Source organism: Eublepharis macularius, chromosome 3 (genome assembly GCF_028583425.1).
Source record: "Eublepharis macularius isolate TG4126 chromosome 3, MPM_Emac_v1.0, whole genome shotgun sequence".
NCBI lineage: Eukaryota > Metazoa > Chordata > Lepidosauria > Squamata > Eublepharidae > Eublepharis > Eublepharis macularius.
Window position 1 is genome coordinate 47,598,724 of NC_072792.1, and position 17,192 is coordinate 47,615,915.

General features: G+C 37.2%; 1 protein-coding gene across 2 annotated transcripts in view; it reads left to right on the top strand.

Annotated features, from left to right (window-relative positions):
• Positions 1 to 2,164: 2,164 nt before the first annotated feature.
• Positions 2,165 to 17,192, top strand: part of CDC16 (cell division cycle 16) — a 29,916-nt gene continuing 14,888 nt past the window's right edge. Inside the window, exons 1-7 of one of the 2 annotated variants that reach the window (XM_054973813.1) lie at positions 2,165 to 2,338; positions 12,371 to 12,425; positions 13,142 to 13,239; positions 14,201 to 14,239; positions 15,281 to 15,421; positions 15,790 to 15,949; positions 16,910 to 17,004. In XM_054973813.1, the coding sequence (XP_054829788.1) occupies positions 2,291 to 2,338; positions 12,371 to 12,425; positions 13,142 to 13,239; positions 14,201 to 14,239; positions 15,281 to 15,421; positions 15,790 to 15,949; positions 16,910 to 17,004 (636 nt within the window). In that variant the 5' untranslated portion in view covers positions 2,165 to 2,290. The remainder of the gene's footprint in view (positions 2,339 to 12,370; positions 12,426 to 13,141; positions 13,240 to 14,200; positions 14,240 to 15,280; positions 15,422 to 15,789; positions 15,950 to 16,909; positions 17,005 to 17,192) is intronic. The other variant, XM_054973814.1, reaches the window with a different exon arrangement.

Consider the following 17,192-nt stretch of genomic DNA (forward strand, 5'->3'; position numbering starts at 1 on the left):
ATTTACCCATAGGATACTGGAGGTAGCAAACTGATCTGAGCTCACCAGATCCAAGTGCCATCATGTGGTGATCTTCTGAATACTTCATGAAGATGGTGCTACCACCAGCCACCAAGCTAGTTACACCACATTGATTCCTTTCAGAAACATCTCAGTCATTATGCTAGCTTAAATATTACTGCTTAAATTTGTGTTTAGCTTTGTTTCCTTTATTTTTGAACCTTTAACAGTGTAGTTGTAAGTAGAAGTCAATGGGCTTAGAAGCATATAATTCTGCTTAAGATTTCACTGTATGGCTGCAATTCTATGTGCACACATAGGGAGTAAGACTAGGGTGCCAGCTACAGTTTGGGAAATTCCTGGAGTGGAGTCTGGAAAGGATGGGTTTGAGGGAGGGGAGGGACTTCAACAGAGTATAATGTATCAAGTCCACCATCCAAAGCAGCCGTTTTCTCCAGGGTAACCAAACTCTGTGGTCTGAAGATCAGTTGTAGTTCTGGGAGATTTCCAGCCACCAACTGGAGTATGGCAACCCTAGGTAAGACCCGCTGACCAGAGTGGTACTTATCCTTGAGTGAACATGCACATAATTGTGCTACAAGAGTTAAGCAGCTATAATTTCCAATCTCCCCCTTTAACTCTGAATATTTTTTTTAAAGAAAAAAGAAATAAAGTTTATGACACCAACTTTTTATTATAAGTAGTGATGGGTCAACATTTCTTTTTGAAATTTAAAATTAATTTCCACATTTGACATCCTTCTGAATGTTTACCATTTTTTACCACAACACAGTGACAAATGATAATAAATTAAAGCTGAAGGGTTTGACCTATCTCCTTCCTGAAATGGAGCTCTGAGAAAGGGACACTCTAAATAGTGTAAATATTTTTTAAAAAATAGTTTAAAATTTGTGTGTGATATAAAACATGTCACATATACATTGCCAGTTTTATGTGTTGGGAGTTGCCTCTAGACCAGGGGTGGCCAAACTGTGGCTCGGGAGCCACATGTGGCTCTTCTAGACATATTGTGCGGCTCCTGGAGGTCTCCGAGTATCGCCGTGGCCATACATATTTTAGTCTAGTTTATTTCCCTCCCTCCCTTTCCTCCTTTCTTTCCATGTCTTTCCCTCCCTTTTCCTTTTTCTCTTCCTTCCTTCTTTCCATGTCTTTCATATTTTCAATAAAAATGTTGGGGTTGCCAGGTCTGTCTCAGAATATACCTGGGGACTTTGGGGGTGAAGCCTAGCAAGGATGTGACGTGACTTTTGAGATGTCACTTCCAGCATACAGCACCAAACCCCCACCCCTTTCTGTGATGCTGTTTTCAGGACACTCCCCCAAACCCACCTCCTCATCTGAAGTGACTTCAATGCATCGTCTTGCGGCTCTCAAACAGCTGACGTTTATTCTATGTGGCTCTTATATTAAGCAAGTTTAGCCACCCCTGCTCTAGACTAAACAATGGAGTGAAGAAATAGATATAAATAAAATTACTGAACAATGTGCACATTCATCACGGTGTTTTAGTAATGTGGAAATGCTGGGAAAAAGTCAGCTTAAATGACAAAACTGAGTCTATGATACTTTGGTCACATCATAAGAAGTCAAGACTTACAGGAAAAGGCAATAATGCTAGGAAAAGTTGAAGGCAGTAGGAAGAGGAAGATCCAACATGAGATGGCTTGATTTAATAAAAGAAGCCACATCCTCTAGTTTGCAAGATCTCCACAAGTCTGTTAATGATAGGACGTTTTGGAGGTCTTTCATTCATGGGGTCGCCAAAAGTCGGAAGCGACTTGACGGCATGTAACACACAGAGAGCGTTCACAAGCTAGAAATACCGCAGTTTGTTTGTATATCTGTGTCCAACAGCACCTGGAAGAACCAAGGGACTTGCCTGATTTCCTTTACATGAAAGGATTGTTGTCTCTCTCCTCAAAACATTTTGACTCTAGTGCCTTTTCCAAGAAAAAACGTTGCCGCCTAACTCAAAGCACACCAGCTGCATGCGTTCCACCGCCTTATCCTATTCGTCCTCGGAACGTTGCACGCGGAGCTCGTGTTTCCGGCGCAGAGTGGGGTACAACTATGAACGTTACACCAATGAGATGTCACGGGGAAGGGGAATGTATTTGCTGGTGGACTCATAGGAATCTCTGGAGTAACGGCTCGCTTAGGAGTTGGGGGAGGTTTGGGGGCTTAAAGGTGAGCCGGCGAGTGCGCCTGCCTCGGGGATCAGCCTCTCTCCTTCCCTGGCTTCTCCCGCGGTCGCGCGCACTGCAAGGACATGAATCTGGAGCGCCTGAGGAAGCGGGTGCGGCAGTACATAGACCAGGTGAGCCCAGGCAGGGCCGTCTATGACGCCCCTCGCAGACCCCCCACCCCGGTGTCAGGCACCCATGTGGTGGCCTGCGAGCCTTACAGGAGGGATGTGGCCCTGGTGTGTGCTCCAGTGGAACAGCCAGCCCTGAAAGAAGGGTGGTTTGCTTCCCTGGACTGCGTGTTTGTGTGTTTTAGTAGGTAGCCCGTTCTCTACTTCTTGTAAAAAGCTGAGTACAAGCAAGGTGTTCTTTGTTCTCTTGGTTCTGTTATGGTATAACGGAGAATGGTAGTCCAGTAGGGTATTTCAGGTGGGTAGCTTGTGAGCTTGTAGTGTGTAGAGCACCCTCAAATCACAGCCAACTCATGGCGACCTAGGTTTGCCATCCTCCAGGTAGTGGCTGGAGATCTCCTGGAATTACTGCTGATGTCCAGGTGATAGAGATGTTTCCCTCGAGAAAATGTCTCCTTTCCAAGCTCCATCCTCAAAATCTCCAGGAATTTCACAACCTGGAACTGGCAATGTTAAGACAACCCCATAGGGGTTTCAAGGCAAGAGATGTTCAGAAGTGGTTTGCTATTGCCCACCTCTGCCTAGCAATCCTGAATTTCCTTGGTGGTCCCCCATCCAAATACTAATCAGGCCTGACATTGTGTAGCTTCCAAGATCTGATAAGATTGGGCTAGCCTGGGCCATCCAAGACAGGGCTAGTGTGTAGTAGCAGGAAAAAAATTCAAATCCAATAGCATGTTAACGACCAACAGGGTTTTTTTTTTAGGTTATAAGCATTTGTGAGTCAAAGCTGAATTTGTCAGATATAAAATGAGCCTTGACTCTTGGAAGCTTATATCCTGGGGGAAAAATACTGGTCTTTAAGGTATTACTGGACTTGAATTTCATTAGGTATACAGGACATAAGGCCCTGTAAGGTGGAAACACTTCTTTCAGCAACTGTTAATGCCCCAAAAATGTTTCACAAAATTAATAAAAGATAAAATGTGTGTCCCTGGCCAGGTCAAGATAAAAATGGATGACTCAGGGTAACCTGATCTCATCATATCTTAGAAGATAAGCAGGGTTAGCTCTGGATAGTACTTGAATTTTTTTTTTTTTAATTTTAATTTTTATTAAGGAAAAAAAAATACAATAAATAAAGAAATGATCGCTTTACCGTACAGTGTTATCGTAACAAAGATCATATAGCTAAACAGTGGTAGTGATAAAATTTCCAATACAACACTGTAACTAGATTGATACAATTACTACCGATATAATACTATGTTTCATTCAAAAAATTAAATTTCTGGGTTAACAATCTCATAATATGGTAGCTTTGTAATGAGTAGATTTTCCTTAGAGAGGAAATCCAGGAAAGGAAACCACTTCTCATAAAAATCTGAAGATTTGGCAGGGTTCATTTGTAACTGCATCCTATCTGTTATTTTCTCCATGATCAAATGATCCCATACCTTCATATACCACGTAGTGAGATTTGGGGGGAAATGCGATTTCCATCGTGACGCAATCGCATTTTTAGCTGCTGACAACAATATTAAAATTAAATCTTTCCTTATTTGTGGTATTGGATAGTTCCCCCAGATATTCAAAAAAATTAATTCCGGTTTAAAGGGAATTGAATAAGATGTGATTAAAAAAATTTGGTGAAAAACCGAATGCCAAAATTCTGCAACATAATTACATTTCCACCAGCAATGTGCATAAGACCCTTGTTCACCACAACGCTTCCAGCAAAGAGGGGATCTATTTGAATAGATTTTAGCCAATTTCTGTGGGGTAAAATACCATCGTTGAATAATTTTGTAAGTCTGAAGTCTTATATTAATAATTGGAGAGATAACTATTTTAGATTTCCAAATTTGTTCCCAGTCTTTATCTGAAATAGTGTTTCCACAATCTTGTTGCCATTTTTGCTGTAATATTGTGTTAAAAGATTTTATATTACAAACAAGGATATTATAAATCTTGGACAATAAGCCTTTACGAATAAACTCTGGTGTTTTTAGAATTTGCTCTAATTCCGTTTCAGAGCTTTTCATAACATCTTTAATTTTAAGTTCGCTTAATAGATAACTTAATTGAAAATATAAAAACCAAGGTATATCTCTACCGAGTTTTAACTCTAAATCAGACCTTTCCATTAAGCCATTTTTGGTAGCTATATCTAGCAGGCGTAAAGATTTAAAATGTTCCCAAGTCTTAGAGCACAAGAGGCTATATTGGATGGGAAAACTCTTATGTGATGTTATTGTTGAAAATCTAGATATTTCTGGTAATAATTTTTTTTTTATATTTGTCCCAAGTTTTAATAATTGCTCTAAAGAAAATATTGTTATTAATAGAAAGTGGACGAATATTATGTTTAGACCAAATTATATCAAGTGTCGTTTTAGGATAATGCAATGCATTTAATATATTAATCCAATCGGTTGTTCCTTTCTTTTGTACTATCTGAATAATATCTACCAATCTGGAAGCGACATTATAAAGTTCCAAATCTGGATAATTAAAGCCTCCTTGCTGTGTTTGTTTTCTTAAAACTTTAAAAGCAATTCTTGGACGTTTAAATTGCCATAAAAATCGGTTTAACATGGTTTGCCATTTTTTGATTAGTTTAAGGGGAATTTCAATAGGAACTGTTCTAAAAAGAAAAAGAATTTTGGGAAAAATAAAAGATTTTATTAGGTGAAACCTTTCAAACCATGATAGTTGTTGTTTATTCCATTTATGTAAAATGTCTTTGATTTCTTTCATTTTTTGGATATGATTAACTCGAATTAATTGATTCAAATCAGAAGGGATTTGTATACCAAGATAAGAGAATTGCGAAGTAGCCCATTGATATTTATATTTTTGTTTAAGTAAATTTTGAGTTGTTCCTTCCAAATTAATGGGTAACATACTAGATTTACTCTGATTAATTAGTAATCCTGAAACTTGGCCAAATTTCGATAACTCATACTGCAGATATTGCAATGATACAAATGGTTTTGTAATATATAAAAGGATATCGTCTGCAAACAAATTTAATTTGTAAGTATTATTACTAAGGACAATACCATGAATTTGAGTGTTATTTCTTATTGCCTCTGCCAGTGGTTCTATAGCAATCACAAACAAAATAGGGGACAGTGGGCAACCTTGTCTTGTACCTCTCTGCAGTCTAATGGGTTCTGATAACATACCATTAGCTTTGATTTTAGCTTGAGGATGCGAATATATCGCCCTTATGGCTTGTAGAAAATTATTACCAAAGTTCATATGATGGAGAAGTGCTTTTAAATAAGAAATTTCCAATGAATCAAACGCTTTTTCAATATCTAATGACAAAAACAATGTTTGAGTTTGAAGCAATTTACTAAACGAAAGAATATTGAGGGCTTTATAGATATTATCAGATATATCTCTTTTGGGTATAAACCCTACTTGATCATGATGTATATAATTCCCAACAAATGAACTGAGACGTTTAGCTAATATGGACGTAAAAATCTTATAATCTACGTTTAAAAGTGATATTGGTCTATAAGAACCAGGTTGTAAGATATTTTTACCCTGTTTGGGAATCATTGTTATAGTAGCCTCTGACCAAGAATGGGGAAGTGTACCTGATTTAAATATGTTATTACACACAGACACTAATGGAGGGGTCAATATCGTTGCAAACTTCTTATAAAACTCAGATGAATAGCCATCTGGCCCTGATGCCTTATTGTTCTTTAAATTTTTAATTGAGTCTAATACTTCTGAACTAGAAATTGGATTTTCTAATATTTGACGATGTGCTTCTGTTATTTTCCTAATAGCTTTATGGTTTAACAAAAATTCTTCAATCTTTGTCTTATTGGGATTACTAGATGAATATAATTTAGAGTAAAAATCTTTAAAGATCTGCACTATTTCTGCCGGCTTAGTATGACATTGGCCAGTATCATCTTGAATAATTCTAATAGATCTTACAATCCTCTTTTCTTTTACTTTCCAAGATAAATAACGTAAAGTCCTTGGAGAATTATACCAATATTTTTGTTTTAAAAACAATAGATTTCTTTGAATCTGATTTGATTCCAAAGAATCTAACAATTTTCGTTCATTTAACAGTTGTTTGTAAATTTTCTTACTACCCCTTTCTTTATGTAGGTTTTCTAGACATTGAATTCTATTCAAGATTTCTTGTTTCTGAAGTTTTTTCTTCTTGTTTAAATATGCTGACAGAGCTATTAATTGACCTCGAATCACCACTTTAAGAGCGTCCCATACCAGATGTGGAGAGATTGTTTCAGTTTGATTTTCTACAAGATACTGATTAATATATCGTTCGATCGCTTTTACATTACTTTCATTAAATATCAAATTTTTATTAAATGTCCAGTGTCTTTCCTTTATAACATCTGTATCCATAGATAATACACATCGTACCCAAGCATGATCAGAATACTCAATATTTCCTATTTTAACTTGTTGCGTTTTTTTAACCAGATTATCAGATAAGAGTATGTAATCTATTCTAGTGTAAATATTATGGCGAGGCGAAAAATAAGTGAAATCTTTTTCTAATTTGTTTTGTTCCCTCCAAATGTCTACTAAATGAAATTGATTAAATATTGCAGGTAGTCGTGTGTCTTGTTTAGAATTTTTAAATTTCCTATTTTTGAAATGAGATTTATCCATAGTATAGTTTGCTATATAGTTAAGGTCTCCACCCACTATGACAGAACCCTCCTGAAATTTTTTTAATTTTTGAAATGTATCCTCTATAAATGCCAATTGGTTATCATTGGGTGCATACATCGATACTAAGGTATATAAATGACCATTGATCTGCCCTTTGACAAATAAATATCGCCCTCTCGTGTCCTTTAATGTAGCTTTATGGAAAAATTGAATATTTTTAGACAACAAGATTGCAACTCCCCTAGACTTTGAGGATCCTTTAGCATGATATTGATATTGCAGCCATGCAGCTTTAAGCTCTGCTTCATTTGTCGCATGAAGATGAGTTTCTTGTAAGAAAGCTATATCCGTATTAATTTTTGACAGATTGGACATAATACGTTTTCTCTTAACTAAATTATTTAAACCACGAACATTCTGAGAAATAATATTTAGATTCGAAATAGTAGCCATTCCTATGTATTCAGACCCTGATATAAGGCAAATCAAATGCTTTCCTTGTTATATCAACTACACACTGTCTCTAGCCAATTGACCTTTCTTCTCCCCCTTACTCCTCGCTTCTCACTCTCTCTCTCTCTCTCTCTCCCTCTCTCTTTTTTTTTAGAGTTTTAAATGAACAGGTTTAATTCAGCAATCGTGAATTAACAACACCAAAAAAGTCTTTAATAAACAAAATCCTTAATCTAATATGACAACACTTATTCCAAATATGTTATAACCAGAATTCTTAACAGTAAAGTTTCCCCCCCCCTTTCTTCCCCCCTTAAGTTAAATTTGTCTATATAACTCTGAAAAACTTCTTAAAAGTGGAAATACTACTCCTAATGTGTGTAAACTATTACAATTTAACAAAGCTACAATTTGGGAAATCTTAACGAACAAACAAACAAACAAAAAAGAAAAAAAAAACTTATCTAAAGGATTTACACCTAATCTTAAGAACACAACTTAACTACCTTATAAATTCTAAATATAACAAGCTAATAAACTACTATATATTAATTACTTATTAAATAACAGTATTATCAATTCAAAGTTATCTAAAGGATTTACACCTAATCTTAAGAACACAACTTAACTACCTTATAAATTCTAAATATAACAAGCTAATAAACTACTATATATTAATTACTTATTAAATAACAGTATTATCAATTCGTGTATATAGTTATGAAATCTAAAGAAAATACTAAACAGCCCTTAATAACCCAGCAAGAAGGTCTTCTCACTGAAGTTATCGTATAAAAACCCAACAAAAAGGACTGTCTCTTCAGAGGCTATTAGGCAGGCTTAAACATCTCAACTCCACCCACAAGCCTCATGATCATACAAAGCAAATTAAAAGAGTCACGTTCCATTTACATTCTTATATCCACAGACATCAATAGTAATTATTAGTTATTAAGAACTGGAATTTTACTACCCTTCTGAGGGGTTAAAGGCTGGCTCCTTTTTCTTTTTTGAGATGTAAGTTCCAGTTCCATTGCAGGTGATATTCCAACTTGTTGTAAGAGAAGAAAACCTGAATCCAGATCAGAAGCATAAAATATCTTGCCATTAAACTTGACACGGAGATTACAAAGATTCACCCAGCGATATTCCATATGGGCTTTTTGCAGCTCGTCAGTTATTTGTTTAAGTCTTTTCTTTTTTTCTAAAACTTCCTTGGGTAAATCAGTATACACAGACACTCTCATTTCCTTGTATGTTAACGATTTCTGTGTCCTTGCCATCTCCAAGATTTTCTTCCTTAACCTCCAGTCAGTAAAAACCGCTATTATATCCCTAGGGCCTTTTCGTTTTTCTGACTTCACAGGACCAACCCTGTAAGCCTTAGATATGACTGGAACTGCACCCTCCTCCAGCTGCAGCAATTCCGCCAGCCAAGTAGATAGAAAATGGGAGAGGTCGAACTTTGCAGTAATAGATTCATCCAAACCCCTGAACTTCAAATTCTGGCTCCGGACCTGGAGTTCAAGATACAAAATCCTGGACTGAGCACTGTCACTTTCTTTTTGTAGCACTCGTATATCTTCTTGTAATGCCACGGATTGATCTAACGCGCAGTCCGTTTTTTGGATAACAGTATTCATTGCCATAGTAAGCTCGTTTATTTGTTCAGTTAAGGGGTTTAACATAACTGATATTTTATCCAAAATGCTCTTTTCTAAATCCTTCAGCATAACTTTTAATGCTGGATCAGAGGCGAGGACTTCTTGAGCAGCTGCCGCGCTTCCCGCGGCCGCCATGTTATCTGCTGCTTCCTCTGCCTCTCCCGTAAGAGCCGATTGCTGTGACGCTGTGAAAAAGCTTTGTAAGCACTTTGTAGCTTTTAAATTCTGTTTTTTAATATTCTGATCGTGCTTACCCTTCATATTAAGATATTAGGAACGCAAACCATGGAAGGTTAAAGAGGCTTCAAGGTGGAGCTGAGAGGGAGCCCGCGCTTCAAGCGTCCATCCCTGTCGGAGCCGACGCCACGCCCCCCGATAGTACTTGAATGAGAGACCACCAAGAAAGTCCAGGCAATGGCAAACCATCTCTGTTACTCTTGCCTTGAAATCTTAGCAGGGGTCACCATAACTCAGTGTAACTTTTCAACTCTTTACACAAGCAAGGTCACATTCAGTGTGGGGTGTAAAGGTCAGGAACCACATTTTCATATCCAACTTCACCTAAGGGGTTCCTTGATGAGTCTGGGCACATCGTTTTCTCTCAGCTTCAGTGCTTATCTGCAAAAGTGCAATATTAATAACTGTCTATTAGAGCCACACTAATGAACAGGATAGTATATAAAATGCTTTACAGTTTTTAACAATATTTATATAGTACTTTTAATCAGTTGTAATATTTCAAAGAAACTGTGAAATGCAAAGTGGATAATGTGTAGATTGTTCCTCTCCTAGAAAAAAGTCCTATTGTCCATATCATTAAAATATGTGAAAAATGCCGTGAGATTTACTCCCTTTCTTACAGTAATATGCCACTTAAGGCTGCAATGCTGAATATGATTAGTTGGACATGTGTTTCTAAATTGATAAATGTTCTAACAAATGATTTCCTCTTATTACTTCTGTTTCCTAACATACTCCTCTATTGCTCAGTATGACTGTTGGAAATCATTCATGTGCCTCCACAGCCCCCCAAACTTTTTTTAAAGGAAGGCTGAAATAAAATCTGTGCATGTGCTATTCTTGGCTGTGTCAACAGTCGTTGGATAGACAGCCTGTATAATTTATTTATAAAACCAATAAGGTTTGATTTTCAAGCTATTCAGTCAATGCTTGAGTACCAGTGAAAGTGCTTGTTATTATTTCTCCCTCTGTATATGAACATCTTTATCTTGCTCTTCCACCAAGGAGCTTAAGGTGCTGTATATGATTCCCACTGTATTCTCACAACAACCCTGAGTGATTAGTCTGAGAGGGAATGACTGGCCTAGTAGGAATCCAGTATTATTTATTATTATTTATTATTTTATTACACTTCTAGACCGCCCTCCCCGTCAAACAGGCTCAGGGCGGTATAACAACATAAGATTTTTACATAAAGATTAAAAACAATAAAAACATTATAAAAACATTAAAACATTATTTGATATACAGTTAAAATTGGCGGATACAAATATTAAAATACAGCATTTTAGACACAGGGCTTGGCTCTTGCATCGTGCCCTGCGTCACACTTTAATTGCTGTACCATACACTTTAATTGCTGTACCATACAGACTCTTAATTTTTTTAAAAAATTACAGAACAAAGAGAAACCAGATTTCTAACCTAATGATATTCTACTTGACTATCTCAAACCAAATGGCACATTAACATATAGAAAGTGTGTAGTGTGACTTCACTGAAAACAATTCAGGATTTCTGAGGGAATCAACAATGGTAGGGGTTTCTGTGTTTGCTCAATTATAGTAGTATGTTCGTGTGTTTTTAAAAAGTGTGCTTTTAAGGGGAGAGGGCAAAAGGATGCACTATTATTTATCTTATGGGAAGGGGGTAATATGGAGATGGAAAAGGATAAACCATGCAAGGGGGAGGGGTGGTTCTGTCATTTGGTGCCTGTGCCTTGTTCTACTTTTTCTTTAAAACCAATCAGACCCTGTTAGCCATGTTCATACTGTACACCATTGGACCCCAAAATGCTGTTGCTAAATGCCTGGTCAGTCTACAATGAAAACTTTTGAGAAGGCTGACTTGTCATGCATTTCTGAGACTTGCTTGAGTGAAATGGGAAGGGCTCCTTGAGGTAGTCTTGAACTTGGTGTGATTCTTTTGATCCCTAGGACTTCAAAATCCATGCTGGGGCCAGTTTTTCAGGAGTGACCCCGGATTTTATAGCTGCTAAGATAGCCTTGGGACTGCCCCAGTGTATCTGAGTCCCTATATATATATCATATCATATATATCAGGGGTTTTTATACCTATTGACAGCTAAATGGTTTGGTGGGGGAAGCATCTGTGACATCTTTGTTTTGGACCAACGATTGCTTGCAGAGGTTTAGATTGATAGTATATAACCTTTACAAGGTTGGGGACTTGTTAAAAGGAAATGGTTTCAGATGGATTTTGTTCTGTGTAGTAAAGAGATTTCTCCACTCAGCCTCTTTAGGTATAGGATCAGAAATTCTATATGATAGAATGATATTTGTTATGATATTTGTGTGAGACATTCTGAAGAAAAAATATTCATCCTCACTTAGACTCCACTATCATACCAATCCAGTCCCCAGCTATAATCAGAATGCAGTATGATTACAGTTTCTTGGACTTTTGTGGAGGGAGGGTTCAGGAGACATGAAATGCTTTGTCAAAGGTGGGGGTAGTGTTAGTTGCTTTGAAGGAGCTGGTTGTAAAACCCCTTCTGAAAAAGCAGTACTGGATCCAAAATAGTCCAGCAACTTCACATTACATAGTATAACCATTTTCTTGGAATTATCGTTTGTCTGCCTTATCATTTGTGTAATTTCCTTCCTTACACTAGAATATGATCTTTGTTAATTTTCCCTTGACTCATAATCCATGGGTTCTAATCTCATCTGTATTGTTACATCATTGACATTTTATTAATATCTGTGATATATCAGTATATCATAGCTGTTCTACCTGGAGACCTTTGGTAAAAATACAAGGATTAATGGGAGAAATAATCAACAAGGTACCATGTGTCTAAATTAAGTGTCTTTGAAGAAGTATCTCCTCAAAACTGTATTTCAAGTTTCCCAATATGGAGCAAACTATTCCTAATATAAGTTTAGGGCCTATAGGACAGTATCATTCTCTAAACATACTTGTTTTCTATAAACAGACTGTAACATTTGGTATATTTGTGTCTCCTTAAAAACAGCAACAATATCAAAGTGCTCTATTTTGGGCAGACAAAGTAGCTTCGCTATCTCACGGTAAGCCATGTTTTCCGATGATAGCTTAACTTTGCAAAAACTGCTTTACATCTCTTACTGTCTTCTGTTAGTGTAATTTGCTTTCATATGTAATGTTTATTTAGAATATTTTTACCTGAACAATGTGTGAAGGGATCAATAACCAATAAAATCGGGAACAAAGAACACATGCATGCCTGAGGGATGCGGAAAAATTCATTTTCTGGTATTTTCTAGAATGACATGTCCTATGCTTTAGGATTTAGATAGCTTGCATGATTGCTTTAAATGTTTAATGGAATTAAAAGCTTCATAATGTTTGCAGTCTACCATAACCAAGGGAGTTATTACCCTAATCTGGTTTGTGTTGATGCCAAAGGTTTTAATTATGAGTTGCCTCGTGTGATATATTTGCTTCCTTAGGAAATTATTACAATGTGTTTCTCTATAGCACGTAGTTTGGAAAAATTGCAGAAACAGGATCTGTTTTCATCCAAGAGTATGCAATACTCTAGATGGTGTATACAAGTCTTAGGATTTGGTTTCAATCCATAAACCACCTTAATACTGAGACAGAAAATGATACGAGTTTTATAATGTAGCTTAATTTGTATATAAATATTTATTTGGATAACATACATATATTTCTGAATGTGCTGTATATTACATTTCATGAAAAGAAGATCAATGTCATAAGATTTGTAAGATTATGCTTATAATTGTGCGATTATTTTTAGAGGAACCACAGGACATCTACTGGCTAGCTCAGTGTCTTTACCTCACTGCTCAGTACCACAGGGCAGCACATGCCCTTCGATCGAGAAAGCTAGATAAGGTAAGAGGCTGCAGATGTATCCTACTACTTATTCTTCATCCAGTGTGTGGAGTACTAGACTATAGACTGTTGTTCGTATCCTCAAACAATCTGTTATATGATAAGCGCTCTTCTTAAAGCTGTAACAATTTATGAAATAAGTGATCAGTGAGAACAGAATATGAGGAATTGTTGGAAGTATGGAGACCTGGAAGGAACCTGAAGAAGCAATGGAAGTAGAGTGAGAACTCTGAGAAAGAGTTAAAGCATACATGCAGCTCAGAAGATGGTGGTAAATTAAACTTAATTAAATTAAAGAAGGTGGTAAATTAAAAAGACCATAATTTTGCTCACTGGCGTTTTGATGAAGCAGCCAGAGGGGAGTCAAATTATAGGAAACCAGAGCAGTGTGAGAAAATACTATGTTGAACAATTGCTCCTGTTTCCCCACCAGTTTGGTGTAGTGGTTAAGAGCACGGGACTCTAATCTGGAGAGCCGGGTTTGATTCCCTGCTCTTCCACTTGAAGCCAGCTGGGTGACCTTGGGCTAGTCACAGTTCTCTGGAGCTCTCTCAGCCCCACCCACCTCACAGGGTGTTTTGTTGTGGGGATAATAAGGACATACTTTGTAAACTGCTCTGAGTGGGTATTAAGTTGTCCTGAAGGGATATAAATCGAATGTTGTTGTTGTTGTTACTGGTTTTGTTTATAGTACAGGCACAAACAAAATTCGAGATAAAAAATCAGTAACTTCTTTTTAGAAAGAACGGAGTAGCCATAAGGACAGCAGATGAAAGTTGACTAACTGTATGCATGATCAGTTGAAGAACTGGATGAAACACAGTGAACAGCAAATACTGGCAATGAATGAGCAATATGAGGCATAAGGCAAACAAGCGTATGTTGAGAATCAGGGTCTTTACTCTTAATAATGGCTTACTTTCTTACAAAATAATTTGAGCAATCTTTGTTTCTCTCTTAGTTATATGAAGCATGTCGATACCTCGCTGCTAGGTGCCATGTAAGTATTTACTTACAGATAGACTGTTCTGAATTAAACTGTCAGTATGCAAAAGTGAATCACATGGCAAAAAGAAATACTTCTCTGATCAAATAAAAGTTTGGAATGCCTTAACTTCTTGAAACTTCTGGTTTAATACATTCCTTAATTCAAAGGGTAGCTTGAGGTGTGTATTTATTTAAGACTCAAGGCTGTTGATAATATTGAATAAACATTAAAATGTTCTGAATCCTGTAAACTTACTTTCTTGTTTTGCCTTAATTTATCTATAAAGAAGATAGAAGAAGAAAAAGAATAGGCTAAGTAAGGAAGCCAAAGTTTAGTAGCAAAATGAAAGAACGGGCACAGAGATACTTTAAGTAAATGGATTTAAGGATCTGGAAAGGCTGAAAAAGGGACTGGGGTGGTAGAGATTAGATATGGGTGTAACAATCAGAAGTGGGAGAGAGGAAGATAGAGCCACCGCTGAAAATGTACTAAAGTATGATTGTTTTTGTGTATGCTAGTAAAATGCCCATCCTCTTTGAAAAATGAAATCTCGCCCTCAAGTCATAGTTGACATCATCGTCATCATCAATTTATGTACTCCCCTTCAGGACAACTTAACGCCCACTCAGAGTGGTTAACAAAGTAATTATTATCCCCACAACTGTCACCCAGTGAAGTGGGTGGGGCTGAGAGAGCTCTGAGACAGCTGTGACTGACCCAAGGTCATCCAGCTGGCTTCAAGCAGAGGGGTGGGGAATCAAACTGAGCTCTCCAGATTAGCATCCTGCTGCTCTTAACCACCACACCAAACTGGCTTTCTTATGGCAACCCCAGTGGGGGTTTTCATAGTAAGGCTAACAGAGGTGGATCGCCATTGTCTGCCTCTGCAACTCTGGTCTTCATTGGCGGTCTCCCAACCAATTACTAACCAAGGCCGACCTTGTTTAGCTTCTGAGATCCGATGAAATCAGGCTCTCCAGGTCAGGGCCCATCCTTTTTACCTGACTATTTAATTGTAACATTATACTCTTAACCTTGAATTTCTCTTTGTAGTATGCTGCCAAAGAGTATCAGCAGGCTCTTGATATTCTCGACATGGAGGAACCAATCAACAAAAGACTGTTTGAAAAATACCTTAAGGATGAAAGTGGCCAGAAAGACTGTTCCAATGACTGGGAGGTTTCACAGTCTTCAGTAAGTAAGAAAAAATTCTGCACAGTATTATAATAGGAATAATCATTAGAGGACTTTTAGTAATATTTGTTTTTTACGTCTACTACATTAAGGCTTAAAAACTTGCCTAGTAAGGTAAAAATAGTATTTTTTTAATTTACAGAGTTACTGCAGTGCTTATGTAGTGTGCATTACACCTGCATACTATGGCCTATCCACAATGTGTTCCTAACTTTATAATGTGTAAAACAGTGTAGTGTGTCAAGCTGGAAAAGAGCCACATCCAACATGGGTGAAATGCTTTTTCACTTGTCAGATTTGATTTTGACTCCTAATCACATCTCAAACACTGATTCAGTCTCTCATCTCTGGCCATGTTTTCATACCAGATCAAGAGCTCCATTTGCCTTTTGCGGGGAAAGATCTACGATGCTCTTGATAATAGAACCCTGGCAACGTTCAGTTACAAAGAGGCCCTGAAACTTGACGTTTACTGCTTTGAAGCATTTGACCTTTTAACGTCGCACCACATGCTGACAGCGCAAGAAGGTTTGGATGGATTTTTTTTAATTTCAAAGATTAGTCAAAATGTAAAATATTAACTGGTTGTTAAAGGTAATGGTGGGAAAAATAAAGAAAAATTGGATACTGTTAGATGACTGTCAGTCTGTCTGATTGTAGGTGTTTGGGTCAGTTGAAGTTTGTTTCTGTGCCACAAACAAGGATTCTAAGCCCTGGTTCAATTCTAGTTTAGAATCACGGTTTGTTTCAAACTCCCATTTCCTCCAGTCATCAGCATTCAGCTGTCGTAGAACTTGATTCAAGTTTTCAAAGCCCAGATGCTTCCAAGAACATGCAATACACAGAAAGGGTGAAGAAAGTAGCAAAACAAAAGTGCCCCCAAAATGGCAACAAGCTGTGTTGGTGCCAGTTGTGGACGACTCTCTGAGAATATGAAATGAACCATTTGCTGCCCTGTTCTAATGTCACAAAGCACGTTGTGTTGAGTTTGCAGGTAATCTTATGCTGAGTTGCTCCAGTCTAGGATGCCTTTGTAAGACACTTTAACAGAGAGACTAACAATGACATCCTAAGCAAGGCTTTACCCTTTTAAGTCTGTTGAAGTCACTTATCTTAGAATGGGAAAACTTACATAGTTACACTTGGCTTTCTGCCCCAGCGCGGATCCAAAGTGACTTAAGAACATTTTTCTCCCTTGCGTCATTTTATCCTCACAATAACTCTGTGGGAAAGGTTAAAAAGAGGGAGACGGCCTGACCCAAGGCCACCCAGCCAGCTTCCATGGCAGACTGGGAATCTGAGGCTGGGTCTCCAAGATACTAGTCTAATGCTCTAACTGCTACATCATGCTGGTTCTGAATCTCAAACTCTGATGAGGATGGTACTGAAAGAGTGTTAATTGTTTGCTTTCTCTTTTTTGCTATGGATAGTAGTTGGGTAGTAAATAGGCAGTCATGCTGCAATTCTTTTTGTTCTTGATACATTCAGAAAAAGAACTTCTTGAATCTCTACCTCTTGGGAAACAGTGCACAGAAGAAGAACAAATATTGCTACATTTTCTGTTCGAGAACAAACTGAAAAAGGTAAAAGATATATCTTAAAATATTAGAAATGCTGTATTGTCTTCAAATGTAAATTTGATATGATTTTTATATACTTTTAATATAAAAATAGTTTGTTTCCTAGATCTAGTTCTCTTATGTGTTTTATCGGTTTAGCACAAGTCAGTATAAAATTGCCAAAATTTCTGCTGCTGATAATTGACTTGAAT